At 42.3% G+C, this 23,375-nt stretch overlaps 1 protein-coding gene across 1 annotated transcript in view; it reads right to left on the bottom strand.

Moving 5' to 3' along the window:
- CTNNBL1 (catenin beta like 1) overlaps positions 1-23,375 on the bottom strand; it is a 161,081-nt gene that overhangs the window by 87,678 nt on the left and 50,028 nt on the right. Inside the window, exons 5-7 of the mRNA XM_068987209.1 lie at positions 15,245-15,342; positions 8,566-8,659; positions 4,978-5,069 (exon numbers count right to left, since the gene is read on the bottom strand). Coding sequence (XP_068843310.1) covers positions 4,978-5,069; positions 8,566-8,659; positions 15,245-15,342 — 284 coding nt within the window. The remainder of the gene's footprint in view (positions 1-4,977; positions 5,070-8,565; positions 8,660-15,244; positions 15,343-23,375) is intronic.

Genomic DNA, 23,375 nt, shown 5'->3' with positions numbered 1-23,375 from the left:
TCAGATGACCGGGATCAGAAATATCCAGGTTAGAATCTAAGTTCTACACATTAGTTCCTAGCCATGTGATCTTGGCAAAATTACTCTGCCTCTCTAACCTGCCTGATATCTCCTACGCTGAGTGAAACCGTGGGCTTTATGGGAAAAAAGGAGACTAATCTTTCATGTTTAGCCAAAGACAAAAGTCAACAAGGAAGTTTTATTTCTGTTTAAATCTCACTCAGCGATGACAGTCTCCAAGCCTGCAAAATACCAAACTGCCAAATTACAAGGACATTTAGTCAAAATCTGGAGGAGGGAGAATTCATTTACCAGGTATCTTCTCTTGGATTTTGCAAAGTTACCCAATGGGAGCTGGAGCTTCTGGGGCTCTCCTCCATCCAGGAGCCTGGTGATTCTAAATCTTTCAGCTGTCAGAGTAATTACAGAGTCGAGCATAGGTTTGTACTCGGCACACGCCAGCCCTGAATAAAATTAAACTTCACCTTTTGGGGAGCTGCTGCTTTTTTGGAAAGTACAAGACAATTATGCTACCACCTGCAGCCAAAAGCTGCAAATTATTTCTGCAGCTCACCTCTGGTACCTGGGGCAGGTTCAGACATGGCTCCAGCCCTGTACAATCATCAAAGCAATCTGTGACCTACAAAAATCCCAACTCCTGGTCATAAGAGGCCAAGGACTTAGCATCAACCAGTTGTACATATAGTATACTGCAGCCAATTCTCAACTCATGAGCTCAATGCTGAATATTGCAACTGTTTTTGAAGCAATGATTTCATTGGGAAACAAAAAGGAACCTTAATTTTGTTTCTTTAAAAAAGAAAAAAGTGGTATTATTTGGTATTATTTTCCATAGTACACAATATCCTACTAAGTTTGTATTCCCCATTAAAAACTGAACTAGGGTGCAGGTCTCTCACACTACAGTTATCTGCTTACTTGTTAAACCTTTTAATGCAATCCTATGAAATGGGTTTTATCCTCATTAGCAGCACAAATTAGTAAGGTTCCATTTAGCCAACGAAAAAAATCCATACTCTTGCCTGGAAAATCCCATGGATGGAGGAGTCTGGTAGGCTGCAGTCCGTGGGGTCGCCAAGAGTCAGACACGACTGAGTGACTTCACGTTCACTTTTCACTTTCATGCACTGGATAAGGAAATGGCAACCCACTTCGGTGTTCTTGCCTGGAGAATCCCAGGGACAGGGGAGCCTGGTGGGCTGCTGTCTATGGGGTCACACAGAGTCGGACACAACTGAAGTGACTTAGCAGCAACAGCAGCAGCATCTCTATACACTGCTGGCTAGGCTACTAGTACCAAAAGGAGTCTCACTAATGTGCCATTCACTTAGGGGTTGCTCAAGGACTACTGAATAAACAATGGGATGATCAGTTAGGTAGCAAGGTTTCATAAAGCAATGTAAACTAAAAGGGGTTCTCAGACTTCAGCACGCATCAGAGTCTCCTGGAGGGCTTGTTAAAACACAGATTGCTGGCTCCACTCCAAGCTGGGCAGATTTAGTGAGTCTGGGGTGGGTTCAAGAATGTACACTTCCAACAAGCAGCCAAGTGATTTTGACGCTCCTCATTGGGAATCACACCCAGAGAACAACGGGGAAGAGATGCACATATGATGGAGTCCTACTCCTTGCTGTTAAGGAGTTTAAGGGTATTTGGAGAAAAACCAGGAGCACACATAATAATATGAAAGTCTCCCAGGTGATGAAGTAAAGATACTCCATGAGGGTATGTTTCATACAGCTATAGGTGTATGTTAGAACCCAGATCTGCTAACTCCCAGAAGAGAACCAACAAGAAAAAAAAAAAAAAGGATTGATACTCAGAAAAGAAAGAGGGCAGTATGGGCAAAGTAGTGCTATGCAAAGAGTACATGAAGAAAGTCTGGAAGCTTAGGTTTTAATTCTAGTTCTATCTCTAACTAGCTACATGAATTTGGGCAATCTTAATTGCCTTAATCTCTATAGGTTTTGATTTTTAATTTTTTATAGAACTTACAAGATTCCTTCCAGTTCAAAAAATGGTGGTGGCAATATGGAAGAGTAGGGGTTTACGTTGGTTTAAGAAGGTTATGTACAATTTAGAAATACATAAGGCAGTAGTCATTCCTGGTGGAGGGAGGAACGGGAACAAAGACACAGAGGTCAACAATGTTGACCTTTGCAAAGGAGGCAGGTAAAGAGAGGCATGTCTGAAAACTAAAAGGCCAATGTTTCAAAACAGAGAAATGGAAGGGTCAGATCGGGCCAGGTTAAGGGGCCTTAAAAAGTAGGCAGAGATGGTGGGATCTGATGCAGAGGGCATTAGTATCACTGTAGGAAGGTTCTAGAACAGGGAACGGTATAATGAAAATGAAGTTTTAAATTGGTCTTGGAGTATACTGAACAAAAACAGGTAACAAAAATGCTCACATTTCTAGAGACCAGTGGATCTTATAATTCACTGTACATTTATAACCACACGTGGAACGTGTCTAAAATACACTGAAGACACAGAGACTAAGAAATACACAGAGACTAACAAAGTACGTCTGGGAATTTGTATTTTTTAAAGTTCTTCTTGTGAAAGTAAGGATCTGGGTCCATCATTCAATCTGATTCACCAAGATGATTATGATGATGAAGACTACAGTAAGCACTTGTCCAGATTATGAGAAGTAAGAGCAAGGCATTGCTTTTAAAGACATGCCTTCTTGCTGGGCTCACCCTGAAACAGAACTTTCATTAATGTTCTGGTCAGCACAGAATTTTCTAAGAATTTTCGCTTACTAGTAAAATAACCAAATAGCATTTTAATGGTTAGATACCCCCAAATTTTGAAAAACTGTTTTAGAGATAACAACATAGCTATTTGTGCCCCGAGGATCGTATAAACACTACGCCTGAAAGGCAAGAGTCAAAAGCTTGCAAGACGGCCAAATGGGCCTCTTTATTACTCTTGTAAGAGTAATGGAATCCAACCAAACACCCAAAGGTCTCAATTTCCCCTCCTGTTACCAACTCATAAAAAGACTGTCAAGTTTCAACAACTTTCAAAAGGCAGAAGAGGCCGGATATTCTAATTTAACAAAGATCCCTGATTCAGTACCAAGCCTCAAGCAACTGGGAAAAATTGGTCCTGACCTCACAAAGACAAAAATTATTGGATTATTTTGTATAAAGTTGCGGCCCCAACCTGTGGCCATCCCATTAAGACTCAGGTCCCTGCCATCTAGCCCATCACCTTAACTCTATGTTTTACTTTCCTCTCCCCTACTTCTCACCCCCAAAATGTCTCACGGCTTGGGAGAATAAAGTTTTGTTGAATATCGAGGAACGAAGAAACTGAGGGGGATGCAAGTGTAATTACATGGGGAAACCAAAGGACATAGATTCATGAGAGGAGGTCAAAAGGAAGCTGCAAACATGACAATGAGTGAATTAACCAGACTTGACTCCTTCCTGAAAGGAAAGGTGAGGGTGTGTGTGTGTGGGTACACAGGTGCAGCCTACTGAACTACGTACTAAGCTTATACTTATACCAGCAAGCGTGCCCCTACCCACTGATGAGAACATACAGGCTAGCTGAATGTCCTCAAGTCATGTTATGTAAGTCTATGTTACAGATTTAATGGCAACAAAGGGTTAAATAAGAAGGATTTGGGAAGACCTAAATTGTCAGAAAGAGAGGGAACCATGTGGACATATGATATCTTAAGCAGAATCTTCCTCCTCACCCCTGCCAAGACAGTGGTGGTGGTGGTTGGGGGGTGTGGAGAAATTGGACCTGATGCACCTCAGACTTTCTGCATCTCTATGACCTTCTGGAGCTCAGCAAGGCCAGGACTACCTAAAGAATCATTCCAGCCACAAACAAGTACCTCTTTCTCACTGAAAAGCTGGGAATCCTTGCTTGCCCAGAATATTTCAGTACTACAGTATTACGTAGTTCCAAACCTCCTTCCATCACGTCTTTGGTTAACACTATCCTGAGGGAAGCCCTTACCCCTCCCTTTCCTCATTCACTCTATGGTACAGCCACTAAATGGTCAAAAGATGGTCAAAGGACCATGCTAACAAGGAAAGCGAATGAAAGGTCCAACAGATGAACAGATCAATGAATGAGCCAACAGAAATATGAACAAAGGACATCAATAGGAAGCTAAAAGAGATGAATACAACTGGCTAATAAACAGGTGAAAGCCAATACTTGTCCTTGATTTGAAAATTCCAAATTAAAATAAAATGCCAGGTTTCACTTATCAAATTAACAAAATTTTAAGTTTGACAATGCCCAATATTGCTAGGGGAAATAGACATCTCAACTCAGTGGAGCAACTGATAGAGGACAATTCTGCAAAATTTACCAAAAATGTTAATGTGCATACCTTTTAATGTGACAATTCTATTTCTAGAAATTTATCCTACAGATAAACAGACACAAGTGTGCAAAAAAAAAAAAAGTGTGTGTACATGGGGATACTCACTATTATGCTGTTTTAACAGCAAAAAAAACTGTTATGAACAGGGGATGGTTACATTAATTTGGCACAACCATAAAATGGAATACTAGGCAGCCACTAGTTCAGTGAAAAAAATCAACTTGCAAAAGAAAATAATGTATAATTCTATTTGTGAAACACATAAACACACACATACACTCCTATTTACACAGACAATTTCTGGAAGGATAGATAAAATATTGTTAACAGTGGCTGTCTCTGAGAAGTGGAACTAGAAGGAATCAGCAGAGGGGAACTTCTATTTGCAGTATAAACCTTCTGTACTATGTGAATTTGTGTTGACAATATGTTTGTATTATTTTGGGGGCTATTAAAGGCTATCTTTAAAACAAATGGAAGAAGAGAAGCAAAGAAAGAGGCAACACCTGCCAAAAGATTCCCAAACGAGATCACACAGCACAGGAATAACAACCTGTGCCAATGACCCAGCATGAGCCACGAACACAGCAAAGATTTACCTTCAGCCTCTTCAACAGCCACTGCAGAAGACCCTGCTGGGCGGCCTCTGTGCACATCTCCGGCCGGAACTCGGCCATGTTTTCCACAATAGCTGCAAAGAGACAGACACCAATCATTTGGGAGGGCAACTTTGTTTCCATCTGCAGCCTGCTCCCCACGCTTAACGTTATATTCCTCTCCCCGCTTGCCTATATTCCTCCCAGCCAGATGCTGTGTTGTCATTCTTAGATTAACTAGGGACATGCTATGTTTTTTTTTCCCCCTTCAAGTTATATTACAAGTAAAAATCATAACTGAACCTGTCAGAATTCACTAAAGGAATAGTGAAAGGTTTTCTGCTGTGTAGAACACTACAGCAGAATCCACAAAGTGTGAGTACCTGCCTCAGAAGGCCCTCTTGCTGTCACAGTACTACAGTCCCCGAGACCTGTGACGGAAGAGACAGGGGGCTAGGCAGAAGCCTTATAGGGAAAAATCAGTGGATGAATTCAGAGCCTCTTCCTCTCCTGATTCACCCACTTTCAGATCTCTTTCTTCAGATACTACAAGGGAAGCAAGCATGATCTTCTTAGTTGAACAAAACAAGGTGCTAGACAGGAAAGGCCATGCTGGCAGAGGTAACTGTCAGGTACTCAGCAGCAAATATAATCGGTCCTGCTACCTCCTACAACAAGCACATTGCTGTTTAATAGAAAAATTTAAAATAAGGAGGCCAAAAAAAAAAAGTGTATGATTATGAGACTAAAAAAAAGGCCGTTAAAAAAAAACAAAAAAATTACAGACTTCCCTGGTGGTCCAGTGGTTAGGAGTTGACCTTCTAATGCAGGGGATGCAGGTTCAATCCTTGGCTGGGGAACTAAGACCTCCACACACCACAGGACAACTAAGCCTGCTTGCTGCAACTAGAGAGCCCATGCACTGTAACTAGAGTCTATGCTGCAGCTAGGGAAGCACCTCTGCACTGTCAAGAAGAGCCCACATGCCACTGCAAGACCTAGCACAGCCAAAAACAAATGCAAACTATACAAACCAAACCCTCATTCTAATACATTCAGTGCTTTCCTTTCCTTCAGGCCCCTGCTGGTCCCCATGCCAGGATATGTTACTACCAGAGAGCAGATGGAGCTCTGAGCTCTCTAAGCACAATGCCCAGAGTCTTTAGGAGAAAGAGCTGAAGGAAGCAGTACACCTCTTTCCTCCTCACTCTTCAGCCCATGTCGGCCTCGCCAATGGCTACTTAAAGGATGTCCAGGCAGCCCCCCGGGGAGTAGACACGAAGCTGGGAGAGCAGAGTAGCAACGAGACTGCTGGGAGATGGAGGTCATTTGAATACCTTAGACTCCTTTCGACGTTTTCTAAGAAATTCGCTCACTCTTTTTAATCTCCAATGCCTTTATCTTATTCTGCTTATGCTTTAGGTGGCTTTCTATTGAACACTAGAATAAAATCCAAACATCTTGCCAAGGTTTAGAAGGTCTCTCATAGTCTGGACGAGCCTACTCCTCTGGTCCCATCTCCTACCATCTTTACCTCTCGCTGCCACAGCACATCTCTAGTCTTTCCCCAAAGGCCTTACCCATTCCTGACTTGACAAAGGATACTGCCCTGCTTGAGGGTCTGGCTCACATTTCTCCATCAAAATGCACCTCTCTTCATATTCAGCCTCAATCGGCTACCTGCTCCTACCCAGCCATTTGGAGACCCTTCCTCTTGCCTGGAAAATCCCATGGACGGAGGAGCCTGGTAGGCTGCAGTCCATGGGGTCGCTAAGAGTCGGACACGACTGAGCGACTTCACTTTCACTTTTCACTTTCATGCACTGGAGAAGGCAGTGGCAACCCACTCCAGTGTTCTTGCCTGGAGAATCCCAGGGATGGCGGAGCCTGGTGGGCTGCCATCTATGGGGTCGCACAGAGTCGGACACGACTGAAGCAACTTAGCAGCAGCAGCAGCAGCCTCTTCTCTTCTGTAGGGCTCCCCACTGACTCCTATTATACTCCTATTACAATACCCTGTATTACCTCTCCTTTCTGTTCAAGATTTTTTTCCCATCAGCCTGATTCTTAAGAGGAACTGTGCCCAATTCATCTTTAATGTGCCCAGTGGCCTAGAACAGTGCCTGACGAACATCAGATGCTTAGTAGGGAAGAGAGGGATGAATCTCCTGAGCTGCTGGTAAGGGACCAAGTTGAAACTATACAGGTCTTCACAGATTGACAGGCTGGTGCTTTTCCCATTACATCAGGCTCTTTTTATAAACAGTCCATTAAGACTTCTGATAAGCCTTCTATTCAGCGAAATTCAGCATCAGGCTAACAGATGGCAATGCCAAATTCTGGCTCTAGACTACAACCAACCCCCAGATCACAGACTGTTGTGTTCTCTCTTCTCTGACTCCCTAGGTGCTATATCTTCCTCCCTCTTTATGATAATTTCCCAGTAGAGAGTATAAAACTACAACAGAAATATGTGGTAGACACAAAGGAGCTGGGAGAAAATCTAACCTCATCAAAATTTCTACTTCTGCTGGGCCTTGTTCATTTCTTAAGCTCTGCTTACAGATATGTCACCTTTGGTTTTATAAGACAGCAAATGGTGATAAACAGCACTACCCCAGACTATAATTTTAAACAGACTATTGGTTAATCAACTTTGCAGAGGAAAAGACTGGGGAGACTTGAAGAGGGGGAGGGGAAATATTGCAGAAGAATCTACTTATATGAACATATGATAAAGGGACAGCCAAGTTAACAGCAATATTGCAACTCACAGTTTACACGGCAAAGTACACATAAGAAGGGAAGGAAATATTAACTCTTTTTCAAATAAAATGTCCTATAAAGGCACAGGTGTACCTTGGAGATATTGTGGGTTTGGTTCCAGATCATTGCAATAAAGTGAATATCACAATAAAGTGAGAATCACATGAATTTTTTGGTTTCCAAGTACATATTAAAGTTATACTTACACTATACTGTAATCTACTAAGTGTACAATAGCATTATGTCTAAAAAACAATGTGCATACCTTAATTTTAAAAATATCGTATTAGTAAATAATGCTATCTATCATCTGACAGTGCAGGGTTGCCACAAATTTTCAATTTGTAAAAATGTAACATCTGCAAAATACAATAAAGCACACACACACAAAATGAGGTACGCCCACTATACACAGTGGTTCAAAAGTTTATAGTTCCACTGAAGAGAAATGGGAAGAAAAACCAATAGAAGGGGATTAAAAAATCCTAAAATATATACTTTCCAAAGGGAAAAAAAAAGAATCCATCCTGCATAGACTTCATCCTGATTTTAGAGGCAGAGGCAAAGGCCTATTCACAGAAGCCAGCGGTTTTTGTCCAGGAAGGTCACCTACTTAGTGGATTTCTGCTTTTATTACCTGCAAGCCAACCAAAGCAGCAGTTATGTGAAATTTACACAAGGGTCTTCATTTCTGAACAGGCAGTTTGGGAGCAGAAAAAAGGAAAATCCTCTGGCTGTTAACTCTATTACAATGGAAGAAGGAAATGAGTGCCAACCTCCAAAACAAACAAAAACTCAGGAAGTGCTGGGCACTCTCCCCCTTACCCAGAGTGTTGTGGACGCCGTCCGCCTCTTCCTTCACAGACTCGTCCAGACGCTCCAGATTCTGCACGAGCAATGCAACCACCTGCCCGTCCACCTGTGCATCAGGGAAGCAAGAGAAAGGGGTACATGTCACAGGATGGTCCCCAAAACGTTCCCACTCCTGTACCCCCTTCTCTACGGAACAAGCAGAGTAAACAGCCTCCACTTGTGGTCTGCAGGGTGCTTTCCCATCCAAGATCTCTTTGACCTGGAGGCAAAGAAACAGCAGGCCTCATTATCCCTAACTTTAGATTGAAGCTTAAGGGGCAAGCTAAAATCCAAGGTAACAGTGAGTGAGTTACATGCTAGCACTTGAACCTAGGCCTTCTGAAATCAAGTCGTGTGCTCCTTCTACTTCTAGAGAGTATTGAAACACCTTAAGAAAACGCCTTCTCAAGTCACAAGTTCGTTCAAGTGAGAAGCACATTTCTCGACTACAGCACCAAGAGATATTCAGTTGGGAAGTTTACTTGCCGTATTTGACACTGATCTCAAAACTTCAGGTTAAACTCAAACCATTTCTAAGCTTCCATAATCAGGCTTTTATGAAACTATTACCTTTGATGAACTTCTGACCCCTTCTCAAAAAGAATCTTAATATAATAAAATGCCTTATGTTTTATTATGTATAATGCCTAAAAAGCAATTTTATTTCTCTCATTTGATTCATATAGCCACATACCACTTACAAGAAATTTTCAGTAGCCATGTCATACAGATGATATTCAAGGGATTAGTGACCTGGCCAAGACCACATGTTTACTAAGCAGTGGCAGCAGAAGCAAAAACCAAGCTTCCTTCTTAGATGAAACAATGTTTACACCACTTCATGCTACCTTCTGACACAATGTGTGCCCTTACACAGAGACTGCCACTGAGGAACCCAGGAGCACCCCGAGGAAGATAAGCAAGGAAACAGAAACACCTAATAATCAAGAAGTGATTATCTACTGGTAATAAATTTCCAAGTCACAGCCAATAAGTAAACCTATACCGGTCGACAAGATCTGCTTCATACCCATGGTGCCTCCTTTCTCTCACTGCCCCAGCTTCTGCACTTAGGAAATGGGAATGAGTTGTAAAGATTAAATGAAACTATACGGCATGCCTTACCCCGGGTCTGGTTCAAAAATTAAGCAGATAGCCCTTTCCTTCTTCTGATACCTGGTTATCACTGTTCCATCTCTTGCACGGGCTAAGAAAAACTCAAATTTTGTGAAGGTAGACACTGCACCCTCATTTATCTTGGTACACTCCTCAAAGTCAAGAGCAACACTACACATACCAGACATTCAGTAATTTTGCTAAATTTAAATAAGCTGACAAAACATTTACTTTGTGTACTGTAATCGTATTTCTACATATATTGCTTCATTTACTCTCAAGTATCCCTCACAGCTTCTACATGTGAGAATACAAAGGTCCAGAAGGGTTAATTAGCCTGGTCAAAGCCACAGAGCGTGTGGCAGAAGTGGCCAACTCCAAGACTATTTTTTCCCATCACATCCTGTCACTTTGAGTGAGGGGAAAAGGAGAGGAGAGAAAGGACGGGGAAGAAATGATCTCATCAACTGATGCTTCCTGAATACTTCTGCACAAGGCACTCTACAGACAATTCAAACTGAGCCTGAGGATGGAACAATGGCAAGAGAGACACATCTTGAAATAAGGCCTCTTTACTCTTTCTGGGTGAGACTTGAGGGATGCATCCAGATGGGGGAGAAGTTGAAACTGTTGGCTACCTGCATCACCAAGGAAGCAGATTTGCTAGGCTCTCCTTTCTGCCCCGCTGTGAGGACCCTAGCTGCAGACTGGAGGAGATACTGATGCCAGAATTGAGAGCTCCTATAAATAGGAGAAAGAGCTGTTTCCCCCTCTTATATATCAAGGAGATATACAATCTTGCTCTCAAATCTCACAGCCAGCAAAAGCTTCAAAGAAATCCACTGCAGTGTTTCCTTAATTAATTGGACAATTTGGGTGTGAGAGAAAACAGAAAAACATCTGGGGGAAAACATGAACCATGTCACTGTTTGTTTTCCCCTAAATCACCCTGATTGACTTGTAATCTCCCTGAATCCTACAGCAGCAGACACTGCAACTCCGCCGGGTATCACACTGTTTGTCAGTTCTGTGAACTGCCTCGCCACTCTCAATTGCTTACCGCTGCCGTGTCTGCATTATTTTCCCTCCCTTTCCTTGATTCTTCGTTCTGTTACCAGAGTCAGCTGTCTGGAAGGTGGTGGGGACAATGCATGCATGCTCAGTCGTATCTGACTCTTTGCAACACCATGGACTGTAGCCCGCCAGGCTCTTCTGTCTGTGGGAGTTTTCAGGCAAGAATACTGGAGTGGGTTGCCATTTCCTCCTCTGGGGCATCTTCCCGACCCAGGGGTCCAACCTGTGTCTCCTGCGTTTCCTGCCTTGGCAGGTGGATTCTTTACCACTGAGCCAGGCAGTAAGCAACACAAATCCCAGAACTAGATGGTTATTGGTAACGGGTCTGGCTGGAGAAAATCTTTTTTCCTTGCTACAAAAATCTAACTTCTAACAAACAGCCTTATTAACCTTGCAAAGTGTGAAACTTCATGTTTAGCTGGGTTAAATGCAATTTTATCTGACTGCAGGAGGGTCAAAGCAGTCAAAATACATTTAGCTGAGAAAACCCTCAGAAAAATATTTGTATTATGCATAGCTCCGGATATCATCTAGTAAGAAGCACAAATTAGCATTCTGTCCCTCTACACTCTTGGGTCTACCGCCTTCATGACTATTTTTTTGGACCTGTGACTAACTCTGAAACTAAAAACAAATTCTTCTTAGGGATGAAAGCATCAGCTACAGCAACACTAGCCTTGGAAATCGTGACTGTCTTAAGTCTGATGTTTTCTGATAAGTCATTGGGTATTTCCGCTTGTTAGCGTATCTGCCAAACAATATTCCACCAGATTCTACCGAGACAAAGTTCAGGGGCAAAATCAGTCGTATTTTTCCGCTTGTGCAGAGATGGTAGATACAAGAGAAAAGGAGGGAATAAGAAAAGGACAGATGAGCGGAGATGAGAGGGTTTGAAGGATTCTTTCTCTATCTTCCACAATCTGCCAACAAGGTTTCTTGAGTCTGACTGGGGTTTTTCTACCTACTATGAGTTCTGGAAATTTCATTTTTAAAAAACAATAATAAACCCTCTCCCCGACCCCTACATACACACCCACTGAATCTTGACCAAGCAATAAGTTTTGAAAATGCACATGGTAATATGGTTATAATGCAAAACTTAGGCCTGCTGCAACCTATTTCATATATAGACCTACTACTGTTATTCCCACTTTACAGAAGAAGGAGCTGAGTACAGAGAGGTTACGTAACTTTTCCAAGGTTACACAGCTGGTAAGTGACAAAGCACCACTCTGGCCCCTCCCCTGCTGGGAAGCACATCTCAGGAAAGACAAGCTTATAACAAGATGTCTATAAGCCAATGTGATGAGTGCTGGGATATACCAAGTAGTAGAGGAACACAAATTCTGCTGAGGTGATGAGTCTGAAATAAGACTCAGGAGAGATGAGGTTTAAGTGAGGCTTTAAAGGATGAATAGGAGTATTCCAAATAGCCCAGGGGAAGACAGGCTTGCCAAGCTGAAGGCAGATGTGAGCAAAGACATGGGATTGCCAAGTGCATGGGAAATTTTGGGGACTAGTAAGTGGGGAAATGACTATAATTTAATCACGACTCTCAAGGAGTCTTCTTTAGAGAGGCATGCCAGAAGAACTGCCATCAAAGCAAACAGTCTTGTGTTTCCACTCTTCAGAAAAGAATCTGTTTTCCAGGCTACCAAGTCAACTTGTTACAAAGCACAAATATTCGCCTCTGTGTAAGTAATAGCAGTGGATGTAAACCAAATTTTAAACCCTGAAGATCCCTGAGAATGCCAGGACCGCACTCTCTCCCTACAAATGTGCTATTCTATTGCCTAGGACCTCCAATTGGGAAAAAGACCAAGGCAATAACTGCAAACTGCACATCACAATAAATCCTGCTATATGCCCTCTAGCCTCCGCTCGTGCAATTCCAGGCCTCCGATATTGGCCCCAAATTAAAACTACGAGGACAACTCAACCCTTATAATATGAGAATATTTATCAAACTTCTTCCTGAATGCAGCACAAAGGTAGGAAAACACAGATGAAGACCACCTACCAGTTCTGCTGTCTGACATTTACTGATGGCTCCTGACTGGCTGCAGATCAGCAAATAATATATGGGAGTCTAGAAATGTTCACTTGTTTGTGATTCATGCCACTCCCACCAGTATAAAGCTGTAAGAGTCAAAACTTTAAAATAATATAATAAAACAGAAACTAAACAAAACAAACAGAAAACCCCGTACAGCAGCTACTTAATGGTTCCCCAGACTGAGGATGAACTGTTTCTTCCGAAACAAACAATAAAATCTGCAAGATCCAGCTTTTGTTGGTGGGCCTGGCAACACAGAAGACACAAAGGGGGCTTTTGTGTGAACTGCTGTTTCTAGGTCCGTTTTACAGGCAGCAGACCAGCTAGCTGATCCTCTTTCGTCTCCTCTATTCACACAGGCAAAGGATGATAATTAAAATCTGTCCAGGGACCAGGCAGGAAGGCTCATTCAGGGCCACTGCAATTAACCTCTGGAAGGCAAGACTACACAAATGACACTGTGGGGACATGGAAAAGGAGCAAGTGCCACAGCCTTCCTTCAGATGCTCCTCCAAACAAAAGACACCCTGATGCCGTCCTTTTCTTTCTGCACGGTGGTTCAAAGGAAAAATAAAGGTCCTGGATTCGACAAAAGTGGCAGTTCGCTCCAGGAAGGAGCTTGAAAGAAAAATGGCCATAGAAATTTTCATCATACTCAGTCACAAATGGCCCTGCTGGACTCCAGCCTCTCTCTCTGTAAGAGACAGTCCTCCATATCCAGTGGGTTCACAACCCCTTCATTCACACCAAATGCCAGCTGCGAGCATGGCACATGGGAAATTTCTCGTGTCAAGAAGCTTGAAAAAGAAGGGTGAGGAGGGGCTGGGCAGTGTAGCAATGGGGGTCTCAGAATCATTTGGGGTCCCAGCCCCAGCCATTCTAATTCAGCAGGTCTTGGATGGGGCCAGAAAGTAGCCTAACCAAGCACCCCAGGTGCTTCTAATCCGAGGAGCTATACCGATCTTTGATGAACTCTGCACACTGCAACAAAACCAGTGCTTAGGGCTTCCCTGGTGGCTCAGTGGTAAAGAATACCCCTGCCAATGCAGGAGACGTGGGTTTTGATCCCTAATCTGAGAGGATCCCACGTGACACAGAGCAACTAAGTCTGTGTGCCAGAACTGCTGAGCCTGAGCTCTAGAGCCCAGGAACTGCAACTGCTGACCCCATGGGCTAGGGAACCCAAAACAAGAAAAGTCACTGCAATGAGAAGCCTGAGCACCGCAACTAGAGCGTAGCCCCCACTCTCCACAACCAGAGAAAAGCTTGCGCAGCAATGGAGAACCCAGCACAGTAAAAAATAAGTAGATAAATAAACTTATTATTAAAAAAACACCCCCAAAACAAAACCAAAAACCCTGTACTTACTAACATTCTTAACCAGAGAGAAAAGATCAGACAGTAGAAGAGAAGAGAAATGACGGAAACCTGAGGCGAGAGATGGCTTGATGGGTTAGATAAGAGGTCCATAGGTGGTATCAGGCTAAGAGGCTGGATTGGCCCTGCCACTGGCCCTCTGGTCAGCGAGGGAAGCTGGTGCCATGGGCCAGGATGGCAGAGGGGACCGCAACATGCGGGAGCTCATCTCTGCTATTATAGGGGCTAGCTGAGTGACGCGGGGGAAGGCTTCACTTCTGCAGCTGGGTTTCCTCATGGGTAGAGTGGGCTGATGAGACTACATCGATTCACCTCACATATAAACTCTTGCAAGTGGCTGCTGCCTGGAGTAACAGCTGAGGAAGGCTCTGAAGCCTTGCCTAGGTTCAAAAAAACGGGACACAGAAATCAGCTGACCCTGACTTCTGTAGTCAAGGGCTGCTACTTGGGCCGGGGTAAGCTAGAAAGTTTGTTCTTGCTTTTAACATTCTCTAATCCCCTATCTGCAAAACAAGTAATAATGATACCTGTGCTCACCAGCACTTGGGAGCACAAAGCCTAGAGCCAAGAGCAGAAAAGAAACTCTTTTCCTCAAAAACTCCTTGTAAAAGAGGTCAGAAGCAGCACGGTGAGGGTGTGCGAGCCAGAATTGGAGTCAAAGAGAACAGAGGTTCAAATCCCAGCCGTGTGACCACAGGCAGGTTTTGTCTCTCAAAGCCTCAGCTCCATGGCTGTAAGTGGGAAAAGTAGCAGTAACACCCTTCTGAGGGGACACGGTGAAGACCAAATAAAGTGTAAAGGCCTGCCTACAGCAGATAGTCAATAAATGCCAGGATTCTATACCCCCTGCCCTAATACAGTTCCAAAGAATAAGATACCCCAAGGTTGCATTCTCCTTTCATATTCTTATTCAGTCCAGCCTTGCCACAGAGCTCTCTGTCTCCCTGACACCACACACAGAGACAATGGTGGGGATGGTGTGGACACCATTCACCCACCTGCAAAACCCCAGAGGGCCACGCAACTTACCAGAGCATCAGTGAGCACTTCCGCTCCTTCTTCACTCTCGTGGAGGGTGTCTATGTCTGTTAATTCCTGAAGCAAATCAACCACCGCTATGGACACATGTGAAGAACGTTAAGGGTAACACGCACATATGAAAACCCTGCTGCTGCTGCTAAGTCGCTTCAGTCATGTCCGACTCTGTGCGACCCCATAGACGGGGGCCCACTGTCTCTGGGATTCTCCAGGCAAGAACACTGGAGTGGGTTGCCATTTCCTTCTTCAGTGCATGAAAGTGAAAAGCAAAAGTGAAGTCGCTCAGTCGTGCCCGACTCTTAGTGACCCCGTGGACTGCAGCCTACCAGGCTCCTCCGTCCATGGGATTTTCCAGGCAAGAGTAGTACCGGATTTGGGGTGCCATTGCCTTCTCCAATGAAAACCCTAGTGACATTCTATTAAAATATTTGGCTCCCAGCCAATTCCTGGTCAATTGCTTCACCACCGTTTACCTTTAATACACTCTAGTTTTATAAACATCTCTTCAACAAGGTTCTAATCACAGTGGCTGTTCAATAAATGTTGGTAACTGCTTCACTCAGGCTCTTTCCTTTATGCTGCCTTCCTGGCAACTTATTCCATAGGTTCACTACATCTTCATAAATTTCACAGCTTCAAGCAGATCACTTGGGTGGTCGCTTTTCCAGTGAGAAATAGGCCAACACCCTTAACCTTACCTCATAATTTAAATTCTTGGAACTGAGTAAGTAAAATCTTAACTACCTTGTACACTTTACCTTCAAAGACAGTAATGATTTTTTCTGAGATTAGATGGCTGGTGTTCACCAAGGAGTCTTCAGAAATCAGGGCATGACAAACAGATTTAGATTGTAGAGGGAAGGATTTATGTTGGACTGTGCTAGACTCCACCAACCTCCCTTACCCTTAAATACACTTCTGCTTTGAACACAAAAGGAAAGTAAACAACGATGATTACGGACTAGGCAAAAAGAGAAAGAGGGGGACACGTAAGAGAAAGGACACACAAAGAAGAGAATACAGGAGCTATGTGTGGTAACTGGTAAACTGGTAGCCTGACCTAAGGGCTTCCCTAGTAGCTCAGTGGTAAAGAATCCACCTGAAAAGAGACACGAGTTTCATCCCGAGGTCAGAAGATCCCCTGGAGGAGGAAATGGCAACACATTCCAATATTCTTGCCTGGGAAATCCCATGGACAGAGGATCCTGGCAGCTACAGTTCATGGGGTCTCAAAGAGTTGGAAATGACTTAGTGACTAAACAACAACAAGAAGCCCAAACTAAACTAAGTTTCCCATACATACAGACATACACATACATACACATATACACATACACACACACACACACACACACACACACACCACTTGCTGTCAGTCAGCATCTCCTGAATGCTTAAGCATGTGATAGAGACAAAGGCAAATCCATTCACTCTGGGCCTCAGTTTCCTCCTCAATAAAATGAGGAAGTTAAGGTTATTAAAGACATTTAAACAATTATACAGGCTTCTCTAGTGGCTGAGATGGTAAAGAATCTGCCTGCAATGTGGGAGCCCTGGATTCAATCCCTGGGCTGGGAAGATCCCCTGGAGAAAGGAATAGCTACCCACTCCAGTATCCTTGCCTGGAGAATTTCATGGACAGAGGAGCCTGGCAAGCTACAGTCCATAGGATCACAAAGAGTCGGGCACAACTGAGTGACTAACACTTTCACTTTCAAACCATTATATACCATAGGCGATTATCAATGTGTAACAAATGAGGAATACAGACAACCTGAACTGCAGACATCCTAAAAATATGGAGCAATCAAATTGAACTGGGACAGATTTGCTAGAAGAAGACTGGTCAGAAAAGAGGCAACTAAAAAGATGAGGGCAGGTAAACTGGAAAGCAAAACATCAGGAATACAGGCAGAGAGATTAGAATGTAAGAGGGTATATGAAGGAGAGAAGAAAGAGGATTAGGAAAGCAAGGAGGGGAGAAAATTATAACTAGAATCATATGAAGAAAATAATGTCTTAGAAGAGTAACCTAGTAGCTATGTGCAGGAAGCACTAAATAGCACTGTGAGGGTTGGGAGTGGGCAGACGTGGGGTGCGGGGCAAAGTCAAGCCTGAAGGAGCAAAACCTGTTCTGAAGCTACCACACACACAAGAGTCCAGAAGACGATGAAGGTCTTATCAGGGCAGGGCAGTTTCAATACAAACTGGAAAAGAAAAAGATAATAAGAAAGATATAGGACCTATTAACAAGAATGACAGGACTTGCTCACTGCCAACTGATGCTACAGATATTTTATGACACCTTTTGCTAAAAGAAAAATTATTCAAAGCTTTGTTTTTATCTATAACTGACAAATTGGCCATCATGAATAAGCTTTCTGTGTTTTATTCTCTTGCACATTAAAGTAATATTTGTGCAAAACATGGGTGTGCTATGAAACTCAATGTATATGAAAAGAGAAAAGGTCTCTGGACAAAATTCCTTCATGCTTATACAGTATTTACTAACAAAGTAACTAGAAAGCTTTTGACTTAAAAGACCAGGTATCATAACTGACATATAGTAAACCAAAATACATAAACTGAATTAATTTTTTTTTAAATGGCCTAATCAAACTAACCTCTAGAAATGCTGAGCGTTAGGAATTAATAGTTCTCCCTTTCTAAACACTGCAGTAGACACCATCATAATCACTAGCATTTTAAAAAAGTCATCATTATGCCAAATAAGCACTGTGCTGCTCAGTTCTCACAATGGCATGATCCCTATTTTACAGACAGGAAAGTGAAAGCTCAGAGTGGTTAAGTAACGTACCTAAAGGTCACTGCAACAGTAAGGGAGAATGCTAGGTTCACATGATTCCAAAAACAGTATCGCTGCCACTACTCTTCATATTAATGCAGAGGGGAATATACACCAGCTTTAACTACAACTAAATTCTAGCTAATGACCCTACTAAATAACAGAGAAAAGGACTGTCATTTATTTCCATCATAAATTATTAAAGTTCCAGGAAAAAGGACAAAATGCTGACAACACCCCCGTCATTCTCCTCATCTAAAAAGCTCCCATACTGATTCTCTTGAACAGTTTTTACACATGAGATGTAAAAATATTATTTATCCATCTGTATATTTAATAAGCATGACGACATTTCATCCATCCGTCCATCCACCCACGGTGGAGTCAAATGTCTATAGGACAAGGATGGGAACCAGGCATGCAACAGCTACTATCTTTACATTCCCAACGTCATGCCTCACTAAGTACTTACTAACCTGATATGTGACGATTATTAATTAAACATTAACCTCAAGAAACATGTGGGATATATGTGAAAAAACAGACAAAGAGTCACAGCAAACTCAAGGATGGGGCCATATCATATTTATCTTTGCTTCCTATTTTTAGTGAACCAAATTATCACCAAATTATTAATACTATGGAATCTTGCTCAAGCTTCTTTATTTCCGTATAGCTTATTTGCCTCATCTGAATAAGGTGATAATGATCTCTGCCCAGCCTATCTCACCCAGTAACTATACGGAATAAATGACATCATGAAGGTCAAAGGGCAATTAAATCAAAGTACTGAGAAAACAAGAAAGCACTATAGTAAACGTTGTTAGTCAATTCTTCCCACAGAAGGGTCACACCTTCACTATTGCCTTCATTTTCTCTAAAACTTCTAAAATCTAAAATTTAAGCTAACAACAACACGATCCTCCCTTTCGGGGTTACATTGGGTTGAAAATCTAATTTTATATTTCAGCTATGCCACAGAAACTCAGATTGCTCAAGTCCTTTTTTGGCCTCTAAAGTTTTATGGGACAGGCAGGTATCATATTTTTCTTTGATTATTCTTATACCATGCTCACAAATGGGTCACAGTAAACCTGGAGAAAAAAGGAAAAGAAAATTTGATAATGGTGGTGGTTTTATATAGGAACAGAATAAATATCTAACTCTTATCAAGAGCAGCTATTTCTTATAATGGTCCAGTGGATATCTCCTTGCCTACATTCCTGCCTCAGCTGAGAAATCAAACAAGAAACAAGTTACCAGCTACCAGGTCTGGCAAACAACTCAGCAATTCTAGCACTAACTGATTTTATGTAAATTCTCAACTTTCACCAAATAGCATTTCAGCAAGGCAGTAAATGAGTCCATAATTGTAAATCAACTCCTGAGTAATATAATATGACCCATAGATGGAGGTCATTTGAGGACCAGAAAGAAGAATAAGAAGCAAAACTAAAGACAGACAGATGAACTCTCAATCTTGATGAGAAAATTCAGCATGGTCTGCCACCCAGCCAGCATTTTTTCACAAGCTGACTCTGGGCATGGGTGATAGGTTTTTCCACTGTAGTTACAATTTCATTTCACAAGGTAAAAGGCTCTCCCATCAGTGTAATAGGAAAACAGAGAGCCTATCTCTCTGTGAATTACTAAAACACAGTTTGTGACAGCCTATTCTGCCAAGTCAGGTAGAAAGGCCACCCCATTCACTCCCTTAGCACCTGCCCACTAGGGGGGCAATAAACCAGTATAATAAGAAGTGAAGTAGAAAAGACCAGCTGGGCACAAAATGGTCCACAACCCAATGACTTTTTACAAAAAGAGGGGTGTTGGTTTTTAGTTTTGGGTTCTAGATACTTGTTTTTGGCCTGATCTCATGGAGAGTCTTAGGGCAGAAACAGAGCATTAATTTCATTAATCTCCAATGAAATATGGCCATAGGAACAAAATTATTAAAAAAAAAAAAAGATAAAGACGAATAAAATATATTAAGCAGATGCCTGAAAAAAGTCATTTCAAAAACGTGTCTTAAGAAAAATGACCAGTCTAGAGTCACAGTAAATAACTGATTTAATGGAACAAATCTGGGTGGGTTGTGTTTTTTTTAAGTCTTTTTAAAATTTTATTCCTAGGACAATGCTTAGATATAGCTCAACTAATGCAGATGAATTTCTAAACAGACAAAATGGTCTTTTCCTCCTTTTCTAGCAGTTGAAAGAGAACTACCTAGACTGAATCTAGACCCTTAATTTTATCCCAATCCTTAATCAAAATAACATGAGTGGGGGAAATGCTCATTCTGCATTTACTAGGTACCCAATAAATGTTAGTGGGCACTACCACAGCACAGGGGAAATGTCCCAAGCAGGCCACAACCACCCTAACCCTCCAAAGACATGGAATTCACCTAAAACTCATAAGAAGATCAAAAGTTACATTAAGAGATGCTTTTCCTAGACCGCCATTTTGGTACTTTTTATCTAATCTGATTTATTTCAGAGTGTATTGAAACAGCTCCAAAAAATGAGTGTTCGGTTTATCAGTACAGATTATCAGGGAAGTTGGACTATCAATGAGAAAAAGAAGTAAATTCTTTTCCATGTAATTTTGATTCTAGAAATATCAAGATGAGAATAGCTCCCAGCAAAACAACAGCTTGAGACACAGAAGTCTTGTTAGACACTGCTTGCAGGATAGTACTGGAGCAACAACCAACTCCCTTCCAGTCCAACTAGAAGAAAGTCCTGAGGAGGTGCAAACCCTTCCCAGCCCTATTCCTGCTCATCAGCATGGGGGCTCAAACACGAGGCACTCCTTGTACACACCCTCTGGGATAATACGGTATGTCACAATCACAGACTCAGACTGCTAAAGTTCAACAATCCCTGCTGGTCTTTATATTAAAAAAAACAAAAACAAAAACCCACCTGCTCTTTATTTTCCAGTTCCCACAGCAATTTTTCACAAAATCCAACAGGACAACTTCACTCAAGTTTCCTGGCTTACTAGGGTCTGAGAAAACTAAGCAGTAATTTGGAAAAAAATAGTGCTAACAACCACTCCCTATTTCAGACAAAGTAGCACTGCCCCATCAGCACCAATAATCCACTCTGCAACTAACAAAACGAAACCCCCCTTCCTGCGCAGGAGCACACAACCCACTGTACTGATGCCCTGAGTCAACAGTACAATGTGTGCTGAGTGCTACGTGGCTGCAGTCATGTCCGACTCTTTGCGACCTCGTGGGCCGTAGCCCGCCAGGCTCCTCTGTCGGTGATGTTCTCCAGGCAAGAATATTGGAGTGGGTTGCCATGCCCTCCTCCAGGGGATCTTCCTGATTCAAGGATGGAACCCACATCTCTATGTCTTCTCCATTGGCAAGTGGGTTCTTAACCACTAGCACCACCTGAGAAGTTCACTCAGAAGTACAATGAGACCTCATTTTTCTGAATCACAAATGGGTAAAGAGAAAGCAGATTTGAAAAAAAAATTTTTTTTGGTTTAGATTACTCAACAGTTTTTAAATTAAAGAAGAGTGTATTTAGATGGGGGCAGTTGTCATGACTCTAAAAATAAATAAAGCCATGGACCTGATATCCATGTAAGTCTGAGGTGACTACACGGGCACATCAGCTCCCAGCACGTGAGGAATGGCAATCTCCATTGCCAAGGTAGACACTGTAAAAATACACTTGAAACGCATCCTAATCCCTAATCTATCAAAAGCTTATGCATCTCCAACGCCAAGTTCTCTAATCACTGCCAAGCCAGAGACGATGTGTGTTTTTTCAGAACTCCAGTGGTATTTTCTGTGCAAAACACTCCAAGGGTACTTACCACACAGCAAGGGAAGTGTTTTTGCTATCAACTGGAGTTATTATTTCTTGTCACCCTAATAGCACCCAACAGGGCTTATCATACAAAGGAGGAACCCAGTAAATGGCATGATCTGCCATAGGACTTTAGAAAGGATTCCACTGACTCGTCCCTCAAGTTGAGAACACAGCAGATGACATGCAAAAGTCAGATATTTATGGATTTTGTGCCTAGATATTTTTTTTTCTTTTGGTGATAGCAGCAGAGGTAGCCATCATCTGGGGTTCTATCTTCCTCTTGTTTCAGTCCTTCTCGTTCCTTTAGGTGAATTGAGTAAACCTGGGCCACAGAACTGATTGTTTAGCACTACATTAAAAAATATTGATATCTTTAAATGTACCTTTGATTTCATTTTTCTGTAGAAACACTCCAAAAGGTTCACCAAAAAGGGCTCTAAACATGTTTAAATGATTTACTTTAAAGGAAAATTTGTTTTTAAAAGCCCGATTTCTGAAAGGCAACAGCTGTTGGATCCCACCTCGTGTTTCCTCCTAATGCATCCAGAGTGATTCTTCAATACTGCGTGAGGGGTGTGCCCTTCCTTTCCCCCACACCCCCAGAGGTGCTCTTCACAGAATTCCTCTCCGCAGCCAACTGACGGCTGAGCTCCAGCCTCTCAAGGCGGGGAGATGAGGCCCAGAAGCGCTGACAAGCCCTCCCCAGCAGCAGTGATGCAGAGCGCCAGAATAAACTCTGAAGCGGCTTCTCACGGTTGAAAGGACGAGGCACAAGCTGTTTTCTCACATCCTCTGCCTCTTAAGGTTACAACAGACCAGCCTCTGATCCAATTAAAATCCCTATAGTTTATGTTTTCGCAGAAAAGGACAAAGCAAAAATGACCTGTGCTTGCTGGGAACATAACCAGCCATGTATGGCTGTGGTTGAAAAATGAAGAGTTAAAAAAGATTAAAAATTTAAGTCATGACTGCCACGAAATTGTTTATTCATGGTAAGGTGTTTTGGGCAGTTACAGCTGTACAACAGTAAGTTGTTAACAACCGTTTCCTAAAGGAAAATTTCCATGATAGATCACAGATAAGACAAGAAACAGAGTGCAAAGCCACTGGGAGATCAACGCTCCAACAGACTGAGAATGTGTTAGATGCAAGTCAAGAGGGCTGACCCTTCCCTGAAACCACACTCAAGAAAAATGGTACTAGGAGGAGGATGACATTTACCCTAGTCGCTGCATCTGATTAAAACTAGGTAATTTTAAAAATTTCAAGTGCACTTTAAATTTGATGTAGGGTGTAATTAAAAAATCAGATTTTAAAAAATATCATTAGGGCAGCAGGGTGAAGGTTAGCAGCAAGAGGGGAAAAAACAGTTTAGCTTTGAGAAAACAGGAGGGAAATGGCAGTCTGTCAAAGTTATTACAGGGGAACTTGGTTTTGTTTTTTTTTTTCTTTTTAAAGACCAGAACTTAACAACTTGGAACAT

The sequence above is a fragment of the Capricornis sumatraensis genome, chromosome 15, assembly GCF_032405125.1.
Source record: "Capricornis sumatraensis isolate serow.1 chromosome 15, serow.2, whole genome shotgun sequence".
Classification (NCBI taxonomy): Eukaryota; Metazoa; Chordata; class Mammalia; order Artiodactyla; family Bovidae; genus Capricornis; species Capricornis sumatraensis.
Note: the sequence above shows the minus strand (reverse complement) of the source record. Positions and strands in the feature narration are given on the sequence as shown.